The sequence below is a fragment of the Ixodes scapularis genome, unplaced genomic scaffold, assembly GCF_016920785.2.
Source record: "Ixodes scapularis isolate PalLabHiFi unplaced genomic scaffold, ASM1692078v2 PGA_scaffold5__190_contigs__length_132052651, whole genome shotgun sequence".
In the NCBI taxonomy this organism is placed as follows: Eukaryota; Metazoa; Arthropoda; class Arachnida; order Ixodida; family Ixodidae; genus Ixodes; species Ixodes scapularis.
Window position 1 is genome coordinate 88,749,866 of NW_024609880.1, and position 19,025 is coordinate 88,768,890.

At 42.0% G+C, this 19,025-nt stretch overlaps 1 protein-coding gene and 1 long non-coding RNA gene across 2 annotated transcripts; one reads left to right on the forward strand and one right to left on the reverse strand.

The window, feature by feature from the left end:
- Positions 1-879: 879 nt before the first annotated feature.
- On the forward strand, positions 880-11,823 carry LOC115327087. Its single transcript, XM_029988017.2, has 5 exons — positions 880-1,017; positions 3,306-3,457; positions 3,529-3,608; positions 6,085-6,174; positions 11,684-11,823. The coding sequence occupies exons 1-5, from the start codon at positions 880-882 to the stop codon at positions 11,821-11,823; spliced, it is 600 nt and encodes a 199-aa protein (XP_029843877.2).
- A 2,155-nt stretch (positions 11,824-13,978) lies between these two features.
- LOC121046850 lies at positions 13,979-17,947 on the reverse strand. The gene is made up of 3 exons (XR_006078417.1): positions 17,910-17,947; positions 15,230-15,300; positions 13,979-14,059 (listed from the first exon to the last, which is right to left on the reverse strand). It is a non-coding gene; the product is annotated as an uncharacterized LOC121046850 (long non-coding RNA).
- Positions 17,948-19,025: the final 1,078 nt, after the last annotated feature.

The window sequence follows — 19,025 nt, forward strand, 5'->3', positions numbered from 1 at the left end:
GACACAAACGGACACGACCGGTAAACCGCTTGCATCATATCCTCATGTTTAAACAAATCTAAAATGTTACTCTGGACAAAAAAAGACAAAGAAGAAAACTTCCTTTTTTTCAAGTTACAGCATTTCGTGTGTGAAATCAAAATGGTGACTGTATCTTGGAGGCGTTACAAGAGCGAGGTGCTTGGGCTTTTGCTTCGCGGCTGAGAAACGCTATTCTAAAACCTCTTGGGTCGTGCGCTAACGCAAGTCCTAAATTTAGCGCTAGCATGCGCTAAAATTACGTACGTTATTCTAAAACTCCCTATAATTTCGCAACGCACAGATGCACGAGGCTCATTTCAATCAAAACATGCGGATGCGGAGACCGAAATGGGTTTCTTGGTTGAAAGGAAATATGAACAGTGCAGTGCGCCTGATAACACAGTATTTCTAATGCGCATTAGGCAGTGGCGATTACGAAAACGCACGCGGGTGCAAAAGCCAATACGCGTCGTAAACAACAACGTGATATTTCAAATCGCGACGTCGGAGTGCGCAGCCTGCGCTTTCGTTCCACGTACCGCCGAAATGCAGCGAATTATCGCATCTGGCCACAGTATTCTTTATAATTAACATGAAAAAATGCGATGATGTGGGAGCATTCGGTACCCTGGAACAACAATGCTTCCATCTGTTCATTCGAGGCATTTTTTAGAGCATTTTGTTTATTAATCCTTCAACGGGAATTCGACTGACGTTCGGCAGAACACAATAGTACCCTTACCAATAAAAACTCTCAAACGCTCTTTTCTTTACGTTACATCTACGTAGTCCATGTTTCTAAGAACGTATAAAAGGACGATATTTTAGGCGATATAAGAATTACGTTCGAAGCATAAAATGCCTCTCTATTCAATTGCACTAGCAACCTTCCTCGTGGCAACCAGCCAGCAATGTGTGCTTTCGTCCACTGTGAGCTCGCAAAAAACGCCTTACGAAGATGATCCAAACAATTTTGAACACCAACACGCAAGTGACGTAAGTAACTGTTAGAAGTTCTTGTAAAGAACCGCGTTCTGGCCTATATGTTGTAACGACCGTTAATTACTGTGAAACATGATTAGAAAGAACTAGAATTTGGGTTTTTTTAGGTGGGAGCAGTGGGGATCGGTGGCCGAGTGGGCTAGCGCACACCGGCTCGGAGCGCATGAGGCGAAAGCTCACGCTGCAGAACCCAAGATCCCGGGTTCAATCCCCACCCCTGCGCGTTTCGATCTTTATGAGCATCGTACCGGCGTGCAGTCGTGTATCACTACTGTGTGATGCACGTTCAAGACCTTAGGCTAGCGGTTGTACCGCACTGGCTAAATTGCTTATCTACAGCTGAGAAACCAGCTGCCCACTAAGGTAGTCTAACTTCCGGCTGGATAAACACATACACAACAATTTCCTTTTTTTAGGTGGGAGCATGCAATACCAGCTATTGCCGTTTGCGCGATTCTAAAATAACACTTAATTTAAAGAGGCCCCTCGATGGCGCTTTTGTTGGCGATTATTCTCTCTGATCGGAAAGAAATTGTGGTCTTTCTCAGAATGTATTAGACTCTTCTTTAATAAGCTGCTCCCTCCTCTACAGTCATGCCCTTAAACCTTAGGGATCTGTGTTCAGATTGAACAAATGGGCTTTTATTTTTCTGCTTTTTTTTTCATGTTGCAAACACAAACATAGCAATGCTACCAGTTTCTAAAATGCGCAGGGGTTAAAGATATGCATGTCACCGCTTACGTCAAGAGAACACACACCAGCGCAATATAGAAGGTACTCGAAGAAAGCTTACGACCTGCGTATAACTACTGGCCGAAGGTGCTGTTGTATTGGCAACATTAAATATAAGCACTATCGATGAGAAATGATTGCCTATAACATTGACCCAGTTATTTGAAGCCCACAGTGATCATTAAGATTCGGAAGTATAGACGCAGACGGGGAACATTTCTGGGCCACCGTATAGATTGATGGTGCAAGATTGTTATTTGGTTTGGAGTAGTCACAAAACGGTTGCAAAGCAATCGCTCACACTCAGACTTAAATGCGCGAAACAGTGTTCAGAGGCAAAAAGCTATACTCAGGCCCCGCAAGCCAGGTATCATGATCACCTCCGCTGCCACTCAACCGCTTGGCTCGCTCTCCGCTGGAAAACGTGAGCTGTACTGATCGGTTGCCCTTTACGCATTTCAGCTCATATCGCTAGCCACTGTATGTATAAAAAATAAAATACAAATAAAATAAAATTGCCGGGTTTCACGTGTCAAACCAACGAAGAGCACCTGGCACACGCCGCAGCGGAGGAGTGAGGATTAATTTCGACAACTTGTGGATCTTTGGACGTGCAACCGAATCTCGGTTACACGGCACCTTCTTCGCAATAAGCCTCCGGCAGAAAACGGGCAACGCAATCGGGATTCGATCCCGCCAACTGGGGATGAATTCGAAGACTGGCACTTTGCTTCGGACCCATCGCGAGGCGGCTTACAATAAGAAGCACAATTAACACATGGTCACCTATAAGGCTGTCGCGGAGTTAACATTGATTACCCCACGATGGTCTGTTTGTTCACTTCATTTTCAATGCCAAACTCCAACGTTTTGCACTAACTCTAGTCTCGCAACGACCTACAACCCACCAACGAATATTCATTAAAGCAAAGTTAAGAATGTAAGGTTTATAGCTTTCAAAAGCCCTGAGCGTGCGCGAGAACACAGGCACCCATTGCTTTCAATTCATTGCGATACTGTTAACGCGGAATAAACAAATATTCTTAGTCTGGAGCTGATACGCTGAATCGATGCATGCCTTCCGATCGAAGCCCTTTCTTGGCATCAGCGTACGAGTGCAAGTGGCGGAACACGCGCAGAGATAAGATCACAAACTAATTTGCTGATACTCTGAAAGCGTTCGGTCTGAGGGCCTTCAATATCTAGGTCAGAGCTATTCGACAGGACAAGGTGTATCTTTAACCCGAGACAGATAAGCAAGGTTAAGAAATACACGTAAAAGCAAGAGACAACACATAATGTCTTCGAGATGTTGTATCATAGACGTTGTGTGCTGTCCATCTCTTCTGTGTGTTTTTTGTATCCCTCCTTGTGTGGGATTATGTAAACCTTTTACCAACTCGCCTGCGGACCCATATTTCCCTCAGATATTGAGTAGGCTCTTTCATATCGATGTTCTGCGTGAAAAAGCAAGTTGGTGAGCATGCTGCGTGATTGCGTGCGTGAGAATATCTTTACGTGTGGGTGAGCTTAACATATTTATTTGCAGCTCCTGTGTAGCAGTGACACGTTCTACATGTTGACTCGCACATATACGCCACAGCTTCCAAGTGAATGCGTATCCGTGAAAGTTACGTCGGGGCGTCGTAACGGAACGTATCAGGCTCTTCTCAGGCACCGCTTAAAGGGCTCAAAAAAAATGTAAGCGTAAAATTTTATTTGTATTTCTAAAAGTGAAAATGCGAAATTCATATCTTATTCCAAAATTCTAGGTACAGCTTGAACGTAACCGTCCATCCATTCACCTCCGGATCACACACTGAGGACAATGCGCTTTTCTTCACCTTTCCAAGTAGTAAGTATTCATAAAAATCGTAACGTTTTCCCACTTTCAATAGGCCAAATAAAAAGTTATCAGCATCATTAAAAAAAGAGCCTTAGTGTTACCTCACGAAGCAAGGGCTAATGTCGCATCAGTAAACAAAGCAGGCTTTCTCAATTATATTTATCTTCCGCAAGAAAACGAGTTGTATTTTTTTGTATTAAAGTGTTCAAAATTGGATTAAATTTCGTTTCAGTTTAAAAGAAGGCTAAATCACTGTAAAAAATAGTGGCTAGGAGCTAACTGCTATAACTTTTTGTCCCGTAAATACAGTTATTGCACTTATGTTGGGCAAAAGTAACCGCAAACCGTATTTATTGCGTAAAAATAGTTCAGCGATTGTCGGCGGGCGTGCAACGATTCCTTCTGCCACCTATTCTCTGTCCAGAGCGTCGTGACCTCATCGTCGACATCCGCAAGCCAGCTTAGGGGCGACCAAGGGTACCCCGCTGGTGACGTCGTATTGGCTAGTTTTTCTCTCCGCCCTCACGCTTTCCTACCTTCGGCGCGCCGCAACCGGCTGTTCCACGCATCTACGTCGAACGTTTAATTTGCTATTACGACTCCCCTACTAATGAAATCGAAAAAAAAAAAAAACTCAAGACACGTCGCTTTTTAACTGTTTCCAGTAGAGCTGCTACTGGTTGTTTGAATTCAAGGACCTATTTAACTCAGGTCCAGGCGCAGCTGACGCTACGAACTGATGGGAGCAATCAGACAGCGTCGAAAGCGCACCGTCATGGTGTTCCTCAAGTCTCTGTACGTGTTATGTCATCACGAAACGAATCCTAAACAAAAAAGGTTCAGTGACTTGCGTTTTTGACGCTGTTCGATGCGTCCCATTAGCTCGTTGCGTCGGCTGTGCTTGGACGTAAGATGAAACGAAGCCGGGGGATCGTCCTGAAGGACAAGTAAACTGTTGTTTCGTAGATGATTGGGTACAACAAATAGCAGAACCGGCCCTTGGGAGCCATAGTTGCGACGATATCTCGTTTCGTATTGTGTAGAGTCCGGCATGTCGTTGTTTGTGGTGGTTGAGGTCGGTTGTTTTGAGATTGCAAAAAAAGCTTCTGCAAGTTTGGGCCATTTCGTTGCACAACACTGGAACCCGACGTGGTTGTCGAGGCATGAACGGCAACGGAAGGTGTAGGGTCGCCTGGGCCTGCCGAAATCGGATTGCGAGATAAGAATTCAGGTGCGTAGTATCAGCTGTGTCTCGACTTCAGCTGAAACAAAAGAATAGTTGACAATGAATCATCAAATTTTATAATGAAATCATTTACGATATGTGTTTCTCTTTCGTTCTTTTCTTTTGGGCATTCACGTGAATGGCGGCATAAAAAACCCTGTCCGTATCCTATTTTGTTCGCGCTTGTCGCTTCCTGATTCAATGTTCGGCGGTCTTATCGCCTAATGGTGCAATCTGTTTTAATAAGGAGCGGTAAAAAGTTGCTCAGGAAACGTAATGCCCTGAGTTCTTCGTGCTGCCAAGGAATGAAACTTCAATTAACTGGACCGAGTTTATATTCTGTCTTTTGCAAATATACTACTCAAGTCCTCGCAAGCACGCTTTTATTAACTGAAGATTATAATAGTAAACATTGTTAACAGTGTCAAGCGGAATACGTTTCATCCTCGAAGCTAACCATGGAAGATTTTCTCGTCCTCAGCAATACAAAATGCTACTGCAAAGGAGGTGGTAAGACTAAGGCCCCAGTGAAGTTCACTTTTAGAGCACTTTGTCTTTATTTCTTGGCGCTCCTTTACCACAGACACTGCGTCGATCAATTGATTGTATTTTTCAGTGGCAAAGTTTTATAATGAAGTTTGGATATTTCTGCCTTTATAGTGAAGGTACTTTGTGCAAGCGGAGTATCGACGTTAAAAGCTAAAGATAACATAAGTGTTTTTCAGTAACAATTTGACTCAAAATTTCACTGAGGCAACTTGCAGTGAATCGGCGTGACGTATTACAATGCCCAACTGTCCGTCTTAAAGACCGCGAAGATCAGACTCGAGATTCTGCAAGGCAGAAGATCCTCCTCAAAATGGGGAGGAGGAAACAGGCAACGCTGGACAGGGTAGAAGGGGGAGAGGAAGAAGCGAGGAAAACGTGGAAAGCGCGGGGGGGGGGGGGGGGGAGGGAGGAGGACAAATAAATGTTTGTCTCTAGTCTTTCTAGCCTTCCGCTGCGAGAGGTATCCAGAAAGACTAAAAGAAAATATACGCACATGCGTCGCAGCATTCCGCGTAGACACAATTTCAAGATGTAAACGATGTGTGTCATAAGCAGTTTACCATTTATGTTGGTTCGTTGTATTCACTCCTCTGGGTTCAAGTAACCCCAAGCAACTAAATACATGTTACTCCTTTCTTCGGCTTAACTTCCTCTTAAAGTTATTAGGGTCACGGACTCTTTATTAATCTTCTTTTTTTATGTATTTAGGTCCTCATACGCCGTTGTATAAATTTTTGTACATCAACTCAGACAAAACGTGTGCTGTTCTGCGCGCAACGCATGAACAAGATGGGACAGGTAAGGAAAAATTTACTACATTTCATGGTATCCTTCATTTAAAAAAAAAAAAAAAAACTTTTTCCTAAACGTATTTAAAACATTACAAAATCTTTCGTATATTCTCCAGGTAACCCCTTCTTTTCCCCCAAGTGCATAATATTTCTGTAGAAATGTAGGAGTCACAAGTATATTGAAAGAGAAACGCGAAATATCTTATGATTCAGGCTAGTCTGACGGAAATAAGTCTTACAAAAAATTATTTTTTCGTTAGCTTAGACGTGCTAAGAAATTTTACAAAAACTATACGTTTATCTTGTAATTATCGCCTGGTCTTTCGCCATAGAGCTCCTGCGTCTAGACCACCCAGATACTAAAAAAAAAGGCGAGGGCTAAAGATGGCGGGTAGTTTGATGCAACCTTAAAAATGCCACTGACTACTCCGTTTTAATTCCGTCTTTGAAATTAACTTCTACAAAATGCGTTCTTTATGGAAACGATAAAAGGAAAACGTACTTTTTAATGAACTAATTTCTATCAATATATTTCTTTCCCCACGAGTTCAAAAAGTATGGCTTACGATTAACCGGCTAACGATTAAAAAAGGCAGAGAACCACCCCAGTATTTGCGGATAAATCCAAAGAAATATCCGTGAAAATTTTTGTTAAACTTTTTGAATCGTTTTTCTTTTTTTTACTTCGAAAGGTCAACTATTTTGCTTTCTACTTCTTAAAATAATTGATTTCACATTTGTTTTACTCAAACACTCGAATGAATGCCAACGCTCGCCTCAGAAAAGCCAATTGAACGTAGCTGCAAATATAGTGACAGCGAGCAAAAAACCAAAAATTAAACACAAAAAAAAAAAAAAAAATGCACGCACACACCGCCCTTTTGTTCTTGCAACTCTTCCATCTGTCCTCAGCATTGTTAGCGCTCTTCTACCATTTCATTATTATCCACCAACAGACGAACGTAATGCTTCCCGTAGCGAGTGCACGGATTTTCGACCAGTAGTATTTGGCTCAAACATTTATTAACACAAATAATTGGGTCCCTGGTTTATATAAAATATTTTTTATATATTTGTTTGACATTCAACAAATATTGATTGGAAGTTCCAAATATAGTTTTTACTCATTAATGGCTGTTTATTAACTAATAAACATACATGAAAAGGCTGACACTGCTAATATGCTATTATTCGTAAAAACGAATAATACAAATGACAACGTAAGTTTAGACTAAACGATGAAATAAAACCACATTTACCCACACAGGCTCAGACAAGGACCACAATAACAAAATTATGTTGTTTTTGATGCACTTGTAAGCTTGTAAAGCATATCTGAAAAGCCGAGAACAGATAGGTCCTTTATTCTCGTCTCTAGGTTTTCGGGAATATCATTATTGCTATTCGACTTGTGACAAAAACACATCTAGTGTAAAGACAATGTTTTTTTTTTTAATTGGCCGATAAACTGCAGTAACATGTCGTTATTTATTTTGTTTTGTTTCATTTAGAATGCCTAAGCATAGGCAAGATAGGAGATAACAATATTAGGGGCGAAGCTCCTTAGGGTCTACCCTTGTCCGTCCGTCCGTCCGTCCGTTCGTCCGTCCGGCGTCCGTGCTCACATGAGAAGAAAAAAATGTTTGAGCAGTCGACAGGATTCCAAACTGTGCGGGGACACGAATGGATTTCTACTATTCCATCGCCTTAACCACTCAGCCACGACTGCGGGACCAGTAGGGGGCTGTGAGATGTGGTAGTAACTCAAGAGCTGGGGTTTCTGTCATGGATGAAACGTTGCATGTAGTGCTCAACGTCTACAAATGCGCATATAATCGCGTTAAACTTTGCATGCATGGGCTCAAAATTTATAGACGAGAGGGTTGTGCGGTCAAATGCTCAAATGCGTATCTAACCACGTTCCATACCACACATTCTCTTTCCGACATGGACCGTTCACTTAAGCGGTGGTGAGGCGTTCCCATGGCTTCTAGCGGATCCAAGCTGATCCGCTAGAAGAACCACTGGCTCTGCATTTCACCGATCATAAACCAGTAATAATGAAGTCGAAACGGCAACCCGGAACTCAGACCTACCTAGAAGCAATGACAAAAAAAAAAAAAAAAATCAGCACCATCACTATGAACAATATAATCAGTATCATCAGCACCACCAGACCTTCGCCCCAATCAACATCATTCACCACGTTGAGATGTGGCCATTTTATATTTTATTTTCCAATGAACTTTATTTGGCTATGTGTCATGGCATTTGACGATATGAAGATGAATGTAAACTTTTCGACTTTTACACTTAAGTGAAACGTTTACATTCAGTTAAAAACCATAAAATAAATGCATATTATGGCAAGCTTATGGCTTTAAAAAAATAGGAATCGTTGATTCCGTGACGGCGACAAAGGGGAAACTGACTACCTGTACGGTGTGCAAGTTCTTCTGCTCTTTGCTCACCTCGTGCGTTCGTTTAAGGCCCCAATGCGCCCGCTAGCTTTTTTTTCCCCGATCTCAACCACGCATTCACAACGTGCTCTTGGCCGTGTCGTCACCGTGCATTTTTTGCGCGCTCTTTAAGTTGCCTGTTTTGTGGCGTGCTCCTCCTTGCGTTCCGGTGCGATAAAAACAAGTCTTGCAACACGTGCTCTTCGAATTGTCCCTCATTCGATTTTTTAGATATTCTTCGGCCGCTTATCACCCACGCAAAAAGTACCAAGTGATTTTGGTATTAAATGAAAAGCTACCGCGCACTTTCAGAACTCGTTGCACGCGTGACAAAGATGACAACGACAGAAGGCGATTATTTGTATGGTCTATACATGCCAGGCAATGGGGACCATTCTACGGTAATATATACATTTGTCTACATAAAACTGGAACATTCCAGAGTCGCCGTAAAAGTGTAAAAATAACCTCAGCTGTCATAAATGGAAGAACGGCCATCCCATTGAGAAGCAAAAGCACTACAGAAATCGCTCCGCGCAACTATGACTTTGTAAAAGTATTTCGGTTAATGGCAGCAGACCACAAGACTCGAGAAGGTCAGTGAAACATGTATATCATAAATGCAGTGACAGTGGCAGTTCCTAAAAGCTTCATTGAATTTTTTGACAAACTTTTCTAACCTAACAGACTTGTCCTGCATTTTTTTTTACCATTTTACGTAAAATGGGGTTCTGACGATTTTTAAACAGCGTCACCTGTCTCCTTTTCCAATACCCACCATCAGTTGTAGCCACTAAAGTGATGCCCTTTAGTACATGAATTATATTATCCAGTAACTGCTTGCTGCAGACCACCAAGGATACTTTTTTTTTCCGCCGTGCCAATAACTTTAAGAGAAATATACGAACACTTTGTTACTGCGAGCGAAGAATTGGAATGTTCCTTGAAGTTCTAATTGCAGTTAACTATTATTGCATCGACAAGTGTTTTCCTAAGTTGTTCCAACTCGACGTTTTAGGGCCGGTTGCACCAACGCCGCTTACCTTAACCCAAAGCGGCGCTTTCCTAAGCCGGCTTAGCGCCCTAAACCGAGCTTAGGTAAGCACGGGTTTAAATTCCGGTTGCACCAACGTTAAGCCGGCTTTACAGACGCGCCCCTAGCTAAACGCTGGATTTGCGTAGGGAATCTAGGGACAAACAGAGCAAACTAGGGAACGCTAAGAGCGACGAATACGATTGGCGGAGAGGAATCACGCGATGTAAACAAAAAAAAAAAGAAAAACTGCCGTAGTAGTCGTCGTCGGCGTCTGCTTTTCGCTGTATTTCTTCGGTGAGTAACAAATTAAAGGCCTCCAAATTCAATCATTTTTTCGTTTAACTTTTAATAACAGAAGTCAAAGCTTCAAATAAACACGAATGCTCTTTACATCTTTGATTGTGTGTTTAATATCGGTTGATAACAGGATATTTTGACAGTGGTAGTAGTTTCCGTGCTCACATTTTGAGGTGAAGGAGCCATCGGGGGCCCCAAATCTCACCGAACGCGAGAAGGACACTCTACTCGCTACATCGCTGAAGACAAAACATCACGGATATAAGTAGGCAGGTAAGATGACTACTAAAACTAAGTCAAGCCTGAGACCGATGAAGTTCAAAACAGTGACGAACTCGCCACGCCAGCTGCGAAAATGCCCGGAAATCTTCGAATAGAAGTCGTCGAGAGGTCAGGTCAAGAGTCCTTGCATCGACGGTACTCGTTGCTATCAGCAAGGTGACAGAACTGCACTGTACCGTCGTTGAACATCCGCTGCAGCCTCAAACGGACTTCAGTTTCACACTGTCGAGTTCAGAAAAAAAAAAAAAAAAAAAAAAAAACTCCCACTAGTACATCAGATCGTGCCGATAAGAACGGTCGTCTCTTCGCATCCCCTGCCCCAGCCTGCCCCGATACAGCAATGAACGAATCTAACATAGTAGTCGTTACGATTTGTCGTCACCACGAATGAAAGGTATAAAGCAAAATATTCCTAAAAAATCGCGATCACCAAAAAAGTTACGGAGGACACAACAAGGCGCAACTTTCAACTGAATTTTATTGAAAACGTGTTCCGGTATATAGTCTCAACCATCGTCACAATGACAACAAACGACAAAAGTAAAGGGAAAACACCATCACAGAGCACAACTCGGAAACAACAGTATCTCGTTCACGGGAAACGAATGAAAGATATGAAGCAAAGTATATAAAAAAAAAATGCGATCACCAAAAAAGTTACAGTTATGGAACGATACAGTTTTCTGGAGCCAAGATTCTACTCGCGAGATAAGGAAAATTCACTGAAGATCGTCTCAAAACTCAGAAAACGAAAGAAATTGAATTTTCGCTGTTTTATTACTTAAAAGCGCCGCAATCTAATGCAAAGGCAGAGGTGTCGACAATCAGCTGATCGCCGAGATCATGTACTGCCACTATTCAACGCGCTGATCAGATTGAAGGATACGCGCTGCAAGTGTAAATAAACAAGGTGGTAAATAACAATACGTTACAGCTATGCAAAAATAAGTAAGTACATACGAATAAGCTCGTTGACAGAAGAACCAACGGGAATACAGACGTGAGCCCCACAGCTCCGTACGTTTCTCGGTTAGGGCTAGCACGCCCTGAAAGTGGAGAACCAACTTGAAAACAGGGGTCGATAAACACTTCACACGACAATATTTTGCATCCTTGTCACAATCGAAAGTCATTTTGTCGAGACTTTCACGCTGATGTAGCCTAAAACACTTTGCACAACCAATTTCGTCCACCGCGTCGACCGTGACAAACCAGCCGCCATGTTTTTAATCCAGGATTAAGAAACAACCAGAAGCAAAGCGCCCAATGTTGGGCGCTTAAGTTAAGCGTAGTTTAGTGCTAGGTTTAGCGATAAGCGAGTTTGGTGCAACCGAACGAAACCGAAACTTAGCTTAAGTTCCCGGCTAAGCTCCGCTTTGCGCTAAGCGACGTTGGTGCAACCGGCCCTTAATGTATCAACTTTTTTTGTATTTGTTTTCCAGGTTGCGAATTGTATTCAGTAGAAGAAGAAGAAGCCAGGCCTCCTGCTTCCCTGGAATGTCTGGATGTCTACATACGAAACTGCCCCAACACAGAATCTGAAGTATGGAAAGACGACTGTATAGAAGGAGACCAAGACTAGAAAGCGACATCTCCATTTAGTCGTAAATGTTTCTTTGTGTTTACCAGTATACCAGTATTTTAGAAGTATATTTCCTTTGTCATGCTATCACCAGTTGAAGTCTATAATTAAGTGGTTGTGTTAACTGTACTACAATTATATGATAGATAAAATAAAGGATGACGACTGGGAGCAGACGTGTAAAGGCTCACGTTGCAAAATCGAGCACTGTTATCTGTCTACTCCGACGAGGCCGAGCTCGATTCATGGTAGACATATTGCGATGGTCCGCAACACCATCGCCCTACAAGACCCTCTTGAAGTCACGGCAATAAGGCTTTCCACGTTACCCAAAGTTAATAGCATCAACTGGTGTCCACCCTTATTTTCTTCTAATATAAAAATAAGGATATGCTGCAAGGACATAATCCTCCGGGCGAATCACAGAGGCTGCCGGTCCTAAACTTCATGGAAGCCAACAGCCATTACCAACAACACCAGGATCCCGCCGGTGACCCCAAATATCCTCACGTCACTGCGGCTATAAATTACTTACACCGACATCACATTGGCGGCCGTTGGGGATGCTTTTCTACACAGCGCGTGTCTTCTGGGGCATACAAAAAGCACCATTCAATTTGTTTTATTCTGCAAAAACAAGTAGCAATGACCACCAGTAGAATGCGGTATGAAGTCGCGCGCACGCCATGTATAAAAGGGGTACCAGCAGAGGCGCGCGGTAGGGGCAAACTGGGATTTCGAACGCTACTGACGAATCTAATGTCTCATTAAAGGGAAACTGAAGCGCGTTTTGTATATCAGAGAACACACTTAAACAATCTTCATTTGGGTTCCAGGAATACAAATATCGAAATTATTTTTGAATTTGGTGCACGGGGCTGCAGAAAATTATTATCAAAATACCGCTCAAGCCCCTCCTTCCGGGTGCGTGACTTCATATAAGGAGTTTTCGAAATCTCCGCTCTTGTGCGTCTTCAGCGCCTTTCAAAAGCTATGCACGCGTACTCTTGCTATAATAAAAATGGTCAGAAAAATACGTCACGACTGCTGTCAGTTCAGGGCACGGTGTAAGATACACTCTTTAGGTAAGGACGCGGCGGGGCAGAACGCGCGGCGCGAGGAATCAGATACACTCTAAAAAAAAAAAAGGCGTCATCTTAACACTTTTTGGAGTGTAAATGGTTTGTCGCAGAATCCACCCTTTTTTGAGAGTTAGGGTTACGCTTCGAAAGAAGGTGTTGACTTTACTCTTTTAAGAGTAACAAGGAGTTACTCTTGACAAGACTTACAATTACTCTTCAAAACGAGGTGTTGACTTTACACTTTTGAGAGTAACCAGGAGTTACTCTTGACGAGGGTTAGTGTTACTCTTTTCTAGGGTAACGGTTACTCCTTGAAATGAGGTGTAAAATTAACACTTTTGAAGAGTAGCATAGACTCCTACAGGTGGTGTTGTACGTACCCTCGAAGCGAATGTTGTGGCTACTCTCTTAGGTGCAAATAGAACAACTCTAATGAGTGGTCAAGGCTACACTTTCATGCCAAGAGTTATTTTAACTCCCTCGTAAAGGGTAACTTCAGCTCCATAAGAAGTGTTAATTAAGCTCTACGTCAGAGCTAAAAGTACACTCTGTTAGGTGTTATCTTTTCCCTTTCATGTAGTGTGCCTGAACTCTATAGAAGGGCAAACAAAGAGCTTCCAAGACATTGAATCCCTTAAGCAAGGTGTTTATTTCCCTCGAATATGGGCATTTCTTGTTCACAGCTACAACACTCCGCAATGCACGGAAGCGAATGTCCGAAGAAAATTCTGCATGTGCTCACAGGACGAAAGGTGTTGCTTGAGCCTTTTCAGAGGGTGCCCATACAGGCCCTCATACAAGGTCGAGTGAAAACAGTAATACGGTGCTCGTTAAAAAAACAGATTTTAATGTACATGTAAAAAATACACTCATTTAAGATCTCAATCTTCCAGTTTTGAAATTAAATCTAGTACCAAGAATGACTTGGTCTTGTAGGTCAAGCCAATGAAGTTGCCAATCACAGCAAGTGACCAGGATGCTTTTGGACAGCAGGAAATGTCATGGACCCAGTATAGCGCAAGAATGAGCGCAATACCAGCCACAATGTCCGTTACCTCGAAAGAGCAGTCCTACAGCACCACTGTGAGTGGTGAACTTGAGGCCCCTCCCCTGACTTGCATCACAGGGAAGGCTGGCTGGACATGATCCTCCTCCTGTGAAGAAGAAACATGGGCAATTTGTAGTATTTGAAAGGAAGATAATTACCAAAGAAAGTCTACTCAGTCTCCTCGGGGTAATTACAGCAATTTCAGGGTGTCTAGCGAATTATTATTTTGAAATTCCCCAACTTTTCCAGATTTTCCCTGACAATTTCAGGTGAAATTCCCTGACCTCTGTAGAGGCGGTTCAATATATGAGACCATTACAACACAAGGCATTGAGCATTGAGCACTGTGAGCAAATTTCTAGAACCACGGGTTTTTCGAGTAATTAAGCAACTGCAGTGGTCCCCGGATTCAAACCCAGGACCCCTGCATGACACCCAGGAGTGGTGCCCACTCGGCCACCACATCATGCGCGGCAATTTATGTGGCCCCCTCGTGGGCCCAAAAAAATACAACACAATGCAAATAGCACATCAAGTAGCACACCATTAAAGGGACACTTCAGTAAAGTGACAATTTGTAGATGAAAATATTTGTTCATGTTACACCAGCACACAATAAGAGCAACAACACCATATCCTGCCTTTTGCTATAATTTTGGCCTTTCAACTAGCTCAAAGATTGAAGCCTAAACTTTCTTTCCCCACTTCACACCACATTGTCTTTATAAATTGCCAGAATTACCAAATAAGAACGACAGGCTTATTTGCATTTTATTGTATGTATCTCGGTATGCTCGGAGTCTGCTGAGGTAATACATGCCTATATAAAACACTGTTGCTTGTTGCTTTATTAGAGCATCTCTTATAGAGGCTGAAGGTATAAGACCAATACTGCCTGTCAGCCCAGCAACAGGTGCAGAACAAGTGTTTGAACATCTCCTTCACCATATTTAGCCACATTATAATATTTTTAAATTTTTTTGGCAAACCAAGTTTTTAAACAACTTCATATTTTTTAAAGCTACTCTTCTGATTTCTTTCGATGCTTTTTGTGTGTTCTTCGAGTTGGTGATGATGAATCTCTGTTAAACTGCAGGTTTCTTTTTTTCTACGAGATGCCAGAGAGGCTGCTCTTAGAACAGCCTCCCTGGCTGCTTTTGCTTCACAGGTACCTGCGAGCAGGGTTCTGAGTTACCATGCATACTGAAATTGATATGTGAGCCAGTTTTCACTTCGTTTAAGAGGTTAGAAATTATATCAGAATGGAATACCATACCTTCTCAATGAGAGAAGCTGTTGAATCCTTCAGCAGGGCTGCCAGGCTCTTTACCACCTCCATGGCAGGAGCTGCAAAGAATGAGGTTGCTTAGTTTTCTGATGGAAAGTGTATTCTTATATGGCAATAATTCCTAAAATTCTATGCCAGAACACTATGAAATCAAGGCAATGACCACCACCCCCCGACTGCATAAAAATAAATATCAAATCTCGGATAAGAAACCCATATGTTTCATTCAACACAGCTGAATGATCACAATAATGCAGAATCCAATCAAGAAAGATATACCCAACTTTTTTGGACCTAATAAAAAAACTATGCATTGCAGAAAGCTGAAAGTTCACCAGCTTTAATGTAAAGTCAGCAATATTAAAAATGAGTAAACAGCTTGCTAAGTGTCCTTAGTTAATACCAGCACACTCATTTGCAAGATAATAGACCATTTTCGAAAATCCCAGGAGCCATTCATAGGATATACTTGAATAGTTGACTGAGACTTGCTTTTTTGCCGATTGAACAAGAGTCCGAACCAAACACTTAGGCAGCACTCATGGCTATCTCGCTCAGCCACAACCATCCAAAATCATTAGTACCCCTTCTGACATAAATACCTAAGAGAAAGATAATCCACATCGCTCTCCCTCTCTCTCTATTTTCTCCTTTGTATGCAATGGCAGCCGTAAGTGGTTGCATTTATTTATGGCATCCCCAAGTTATTACCCCCTGACAGTGGCATCGGGACAAGGGTGCAAGGGGAGGGGGCAGTTGCCCCCCCCCCTTTTTTTTTATATTTGAAACAATTATAGCAGACAATATGGGAGAGAGGGATAGGGCTTAGCTTCCCTGCACATCACCCCTCCACCTTCCAAACGGTAGCAATTTCGCTGGCCTCTGCCCACAGTGGCGAAAGACATAGCTCTATATTTATACAGACTTTCCCGAAGGGTAGGATGAATACAATTTCTTAACAACTGGATTTGTCCAAGTGGAATCGTCCAAGTTTTTATAGATTAATTAGTTTGAACAATCTATTGTGCTTCAGAGCTGGCTGCCGTATACTATAGCTTATTTTACACCTTTACAAAAAAAAAAAGCTAGCAAATGCATATAACATCTCAGTTTGGGGAGACCATTGACTAAATGTAATTTCAGCTCTACAAGGAGCAAATTTGCTATAAAGTACCATTTAACCTTAATAAAAAAAAATAAACATTTATACATACTAAAATGCACAAATTCTATAAAAAAAAATATATATATACATATATATATAAATAAAAGCAGCCCAACCCAAGAACACACAGGTTGTGATTCGCAAGAGTTAAAATAATTGATAAATGTGCCACATGTCAAAACAAAGAATGCATTATGGCCTGCTTAAGCTCCGCCACAACCGACACTACTAGATAGCAAGCATGTTCATGTGTGCCACTTCATCATGCAGCTAGCTGCACAATAGATGTGCGCTCTAAATTTCTTGGTGCATGTGAATGAACTGGTTGCGCCACTCTGAATGCAGGTGCAGGCGCAGGCACATGCATTGCAAGGTCAAATTTAGAGCTCTTTTTTTCTTTTTTTCAAATAGTAGGAAGGTGAATTTATAAATTGCTTAGGCCTACTCTTGCAACATCATAGTGACTCTCAACCCTTCAGCTAGCTTTAAAGGGCCTCTAAAAAAATTTATTTTAAGCAGTTTGGTTGGGACGCGCGTGTCAAAAGAATTTTATGCGGAAAAAAAAATGTTCAGAGCAATATTGACGGCAAAAGATTGATTTCAAATTATGCGGGCAAAGTCCATGACATGACAGAATGGTCATTTGCTCTTTCCACCTCAACGAGATGGTCATTCGTTCTTTCCACCTCAACGTGAAGGTGAAGCCGATCCACCTTTCCTCCACACGCCCGAATGCCAAGAGAAAAGCAGTTGAAAGGAGGTGACTACTGACTTAATTGCAAGGCACCTCGCGCCATCAATATTTCTGTAAAATAAAATGTTTTTTTGCTTCAATTTTCTTTGACACGCGTGCCCCAACAAGACTTTAAAAAAAAACATTTTTTTTTCAGGTGTTTTTAAGAACTGATAATTACAAACTTGCCATTTAAGTTCACACCTATATTTCTACGTTGATTTGAAAACAAAAAAAGAATGTTTTAAGACTTACGGTATTTGCGGCACAGAAATATGTAGTCATAAATGTACCCATATTACCTCCATATTATTTACAAGTTAAAAATCAAACCGCTAGCCTCCCTCTTCAGCTAACCAGTGTCAAATGTACTACTAAATTAACAGTCCAATAAATACCCTGTTATACGAAAGAACATGACAGTTGAACAGAACATGACATTTGAATGAATCAAGAATTTAAAATAAATCAGTCAGATAACAAAAAAACTCGTTGGGTAAAGATAATTCCTGGCAAATACATTCACACATCGCAGTGACGTAACTGACACTCCACTCGCACCCAACAAGCCGAATCTTGGCAAATAAGGACTAACTCAACACTCTGCGGCACTCGGCTTTGGACCTACTGGGAGGACTTTACTACAGCACACATCTACCGCCAAGAAGACAGCCATATTTTAACAGCGAAAATGAAATAAACACGACTTCGAACACAAAAATAACCAATCATAACGTCTCTCACGGACTATTAGAATAAAAAGCACTTACAAATAGCGCTGTACAGGGCCTTTCGCCGTGGATTACACGCTGGACTCGTCGGAGATTCCCGGTCCAGAGTTAGACACAATCCAAGCTCATCAGATCCTGACAAAAAGTACATTCACTGTAAAAACAAATTCCGTCAAATTAATAAAAATTGCCAGCTAATTTTTGATGCCGATACAATTAGTGTTGTCTTCCATCACGGTCACAGCATTAACTATCTATTACGTGCATGACAGTAATGAGGCCCCACGGTTTTCCCCGTAACTTGACCTGGGTAGAAGCATGGCAGAAAACTGTAACTCTCAGTCACTGTACTGCACAAGATGCACGGATACGGGTATTGTTCCGGAATCAAAAATTAGCTGCCATGTTGTCCGTAACTTGCGACGGCAAAAAACCGCAACTCTCAATCACAGAGTTGCACGTGACGCACGACGACGGGAATCGTTTAAATTAGCTGGCGTGTTGTTCGCACCTTGAAGCAACGGCCAGAGCTTGTTAAACTGCTAGCTGCAGTGACTTAACAAAATGGACGTCTCAGTGAACAATAAATATAGCATTTTACTAATGTAATTATTGTTCACTGAGACGTCCGTTTTATTAGATCATTGCAGCTAGCAGTTCAACAGGCTCTAGCCGTTACTGCAAGGTATGGACAACACGGCAGCTAATTTTTAATGTCTGAATGATTCCCGTTGTCACGCATGACGTGCAGCTCAGTGATTGAGAGTTGCAGCTTTTTGCCGCCGCAAGTTACGGACAACACACCAACTAATTTTTGATGCGGGAACAATTCAAAGTAAATATCTAGCGACCATAAAATCTGATTAGGTTGTGGGCCCAAGTTACTTTCAGGAGTTAACGCCAGCTGCGCATCCCAGCGGTTAGCAGGTGCTTAAACACTGTTAGAAATTTGAAGCAAGTGCACACAAGATACAGTATTAGGTAAAACATGTTCATACCTTTTTTTCTCAAGAAATAATTAGTGGGCCATTTCCATCTTTCATGTACAAAGCAATCTCTGATTTTCAGAGCAATAAAGTCCATATGAAGAACTACAGATCCTGGAAAAGCAAAACAGAAAATATGGAATGTGATTAGATTATCAACAGAGTGCGA

Bases quoted from the DNA above. Each gene is read 5' to 3' on its own strand.
- LOC115327087 (XM_029988017.2), top strand. From the start codon at position 880: ATGCCTCTCTATTCAATTGCACTAGCAACCTTCCTCGTGGCAACCAGC. The intron at 1,018-3,305 runs GTAAGTAACTGT...ATTTATTTGCAG, and splicing joins AACACCAACACGCAAGTGAC to CTCCTGTGTAGCAGTGACAC. The intron at 3,609-6,084 runs GTAGTAAGTATT...TTATGTATTTAG, and splicing joins GCTTTTCTTCACCTTTCCAA to GTCCTCATACGCCGTTGTAT.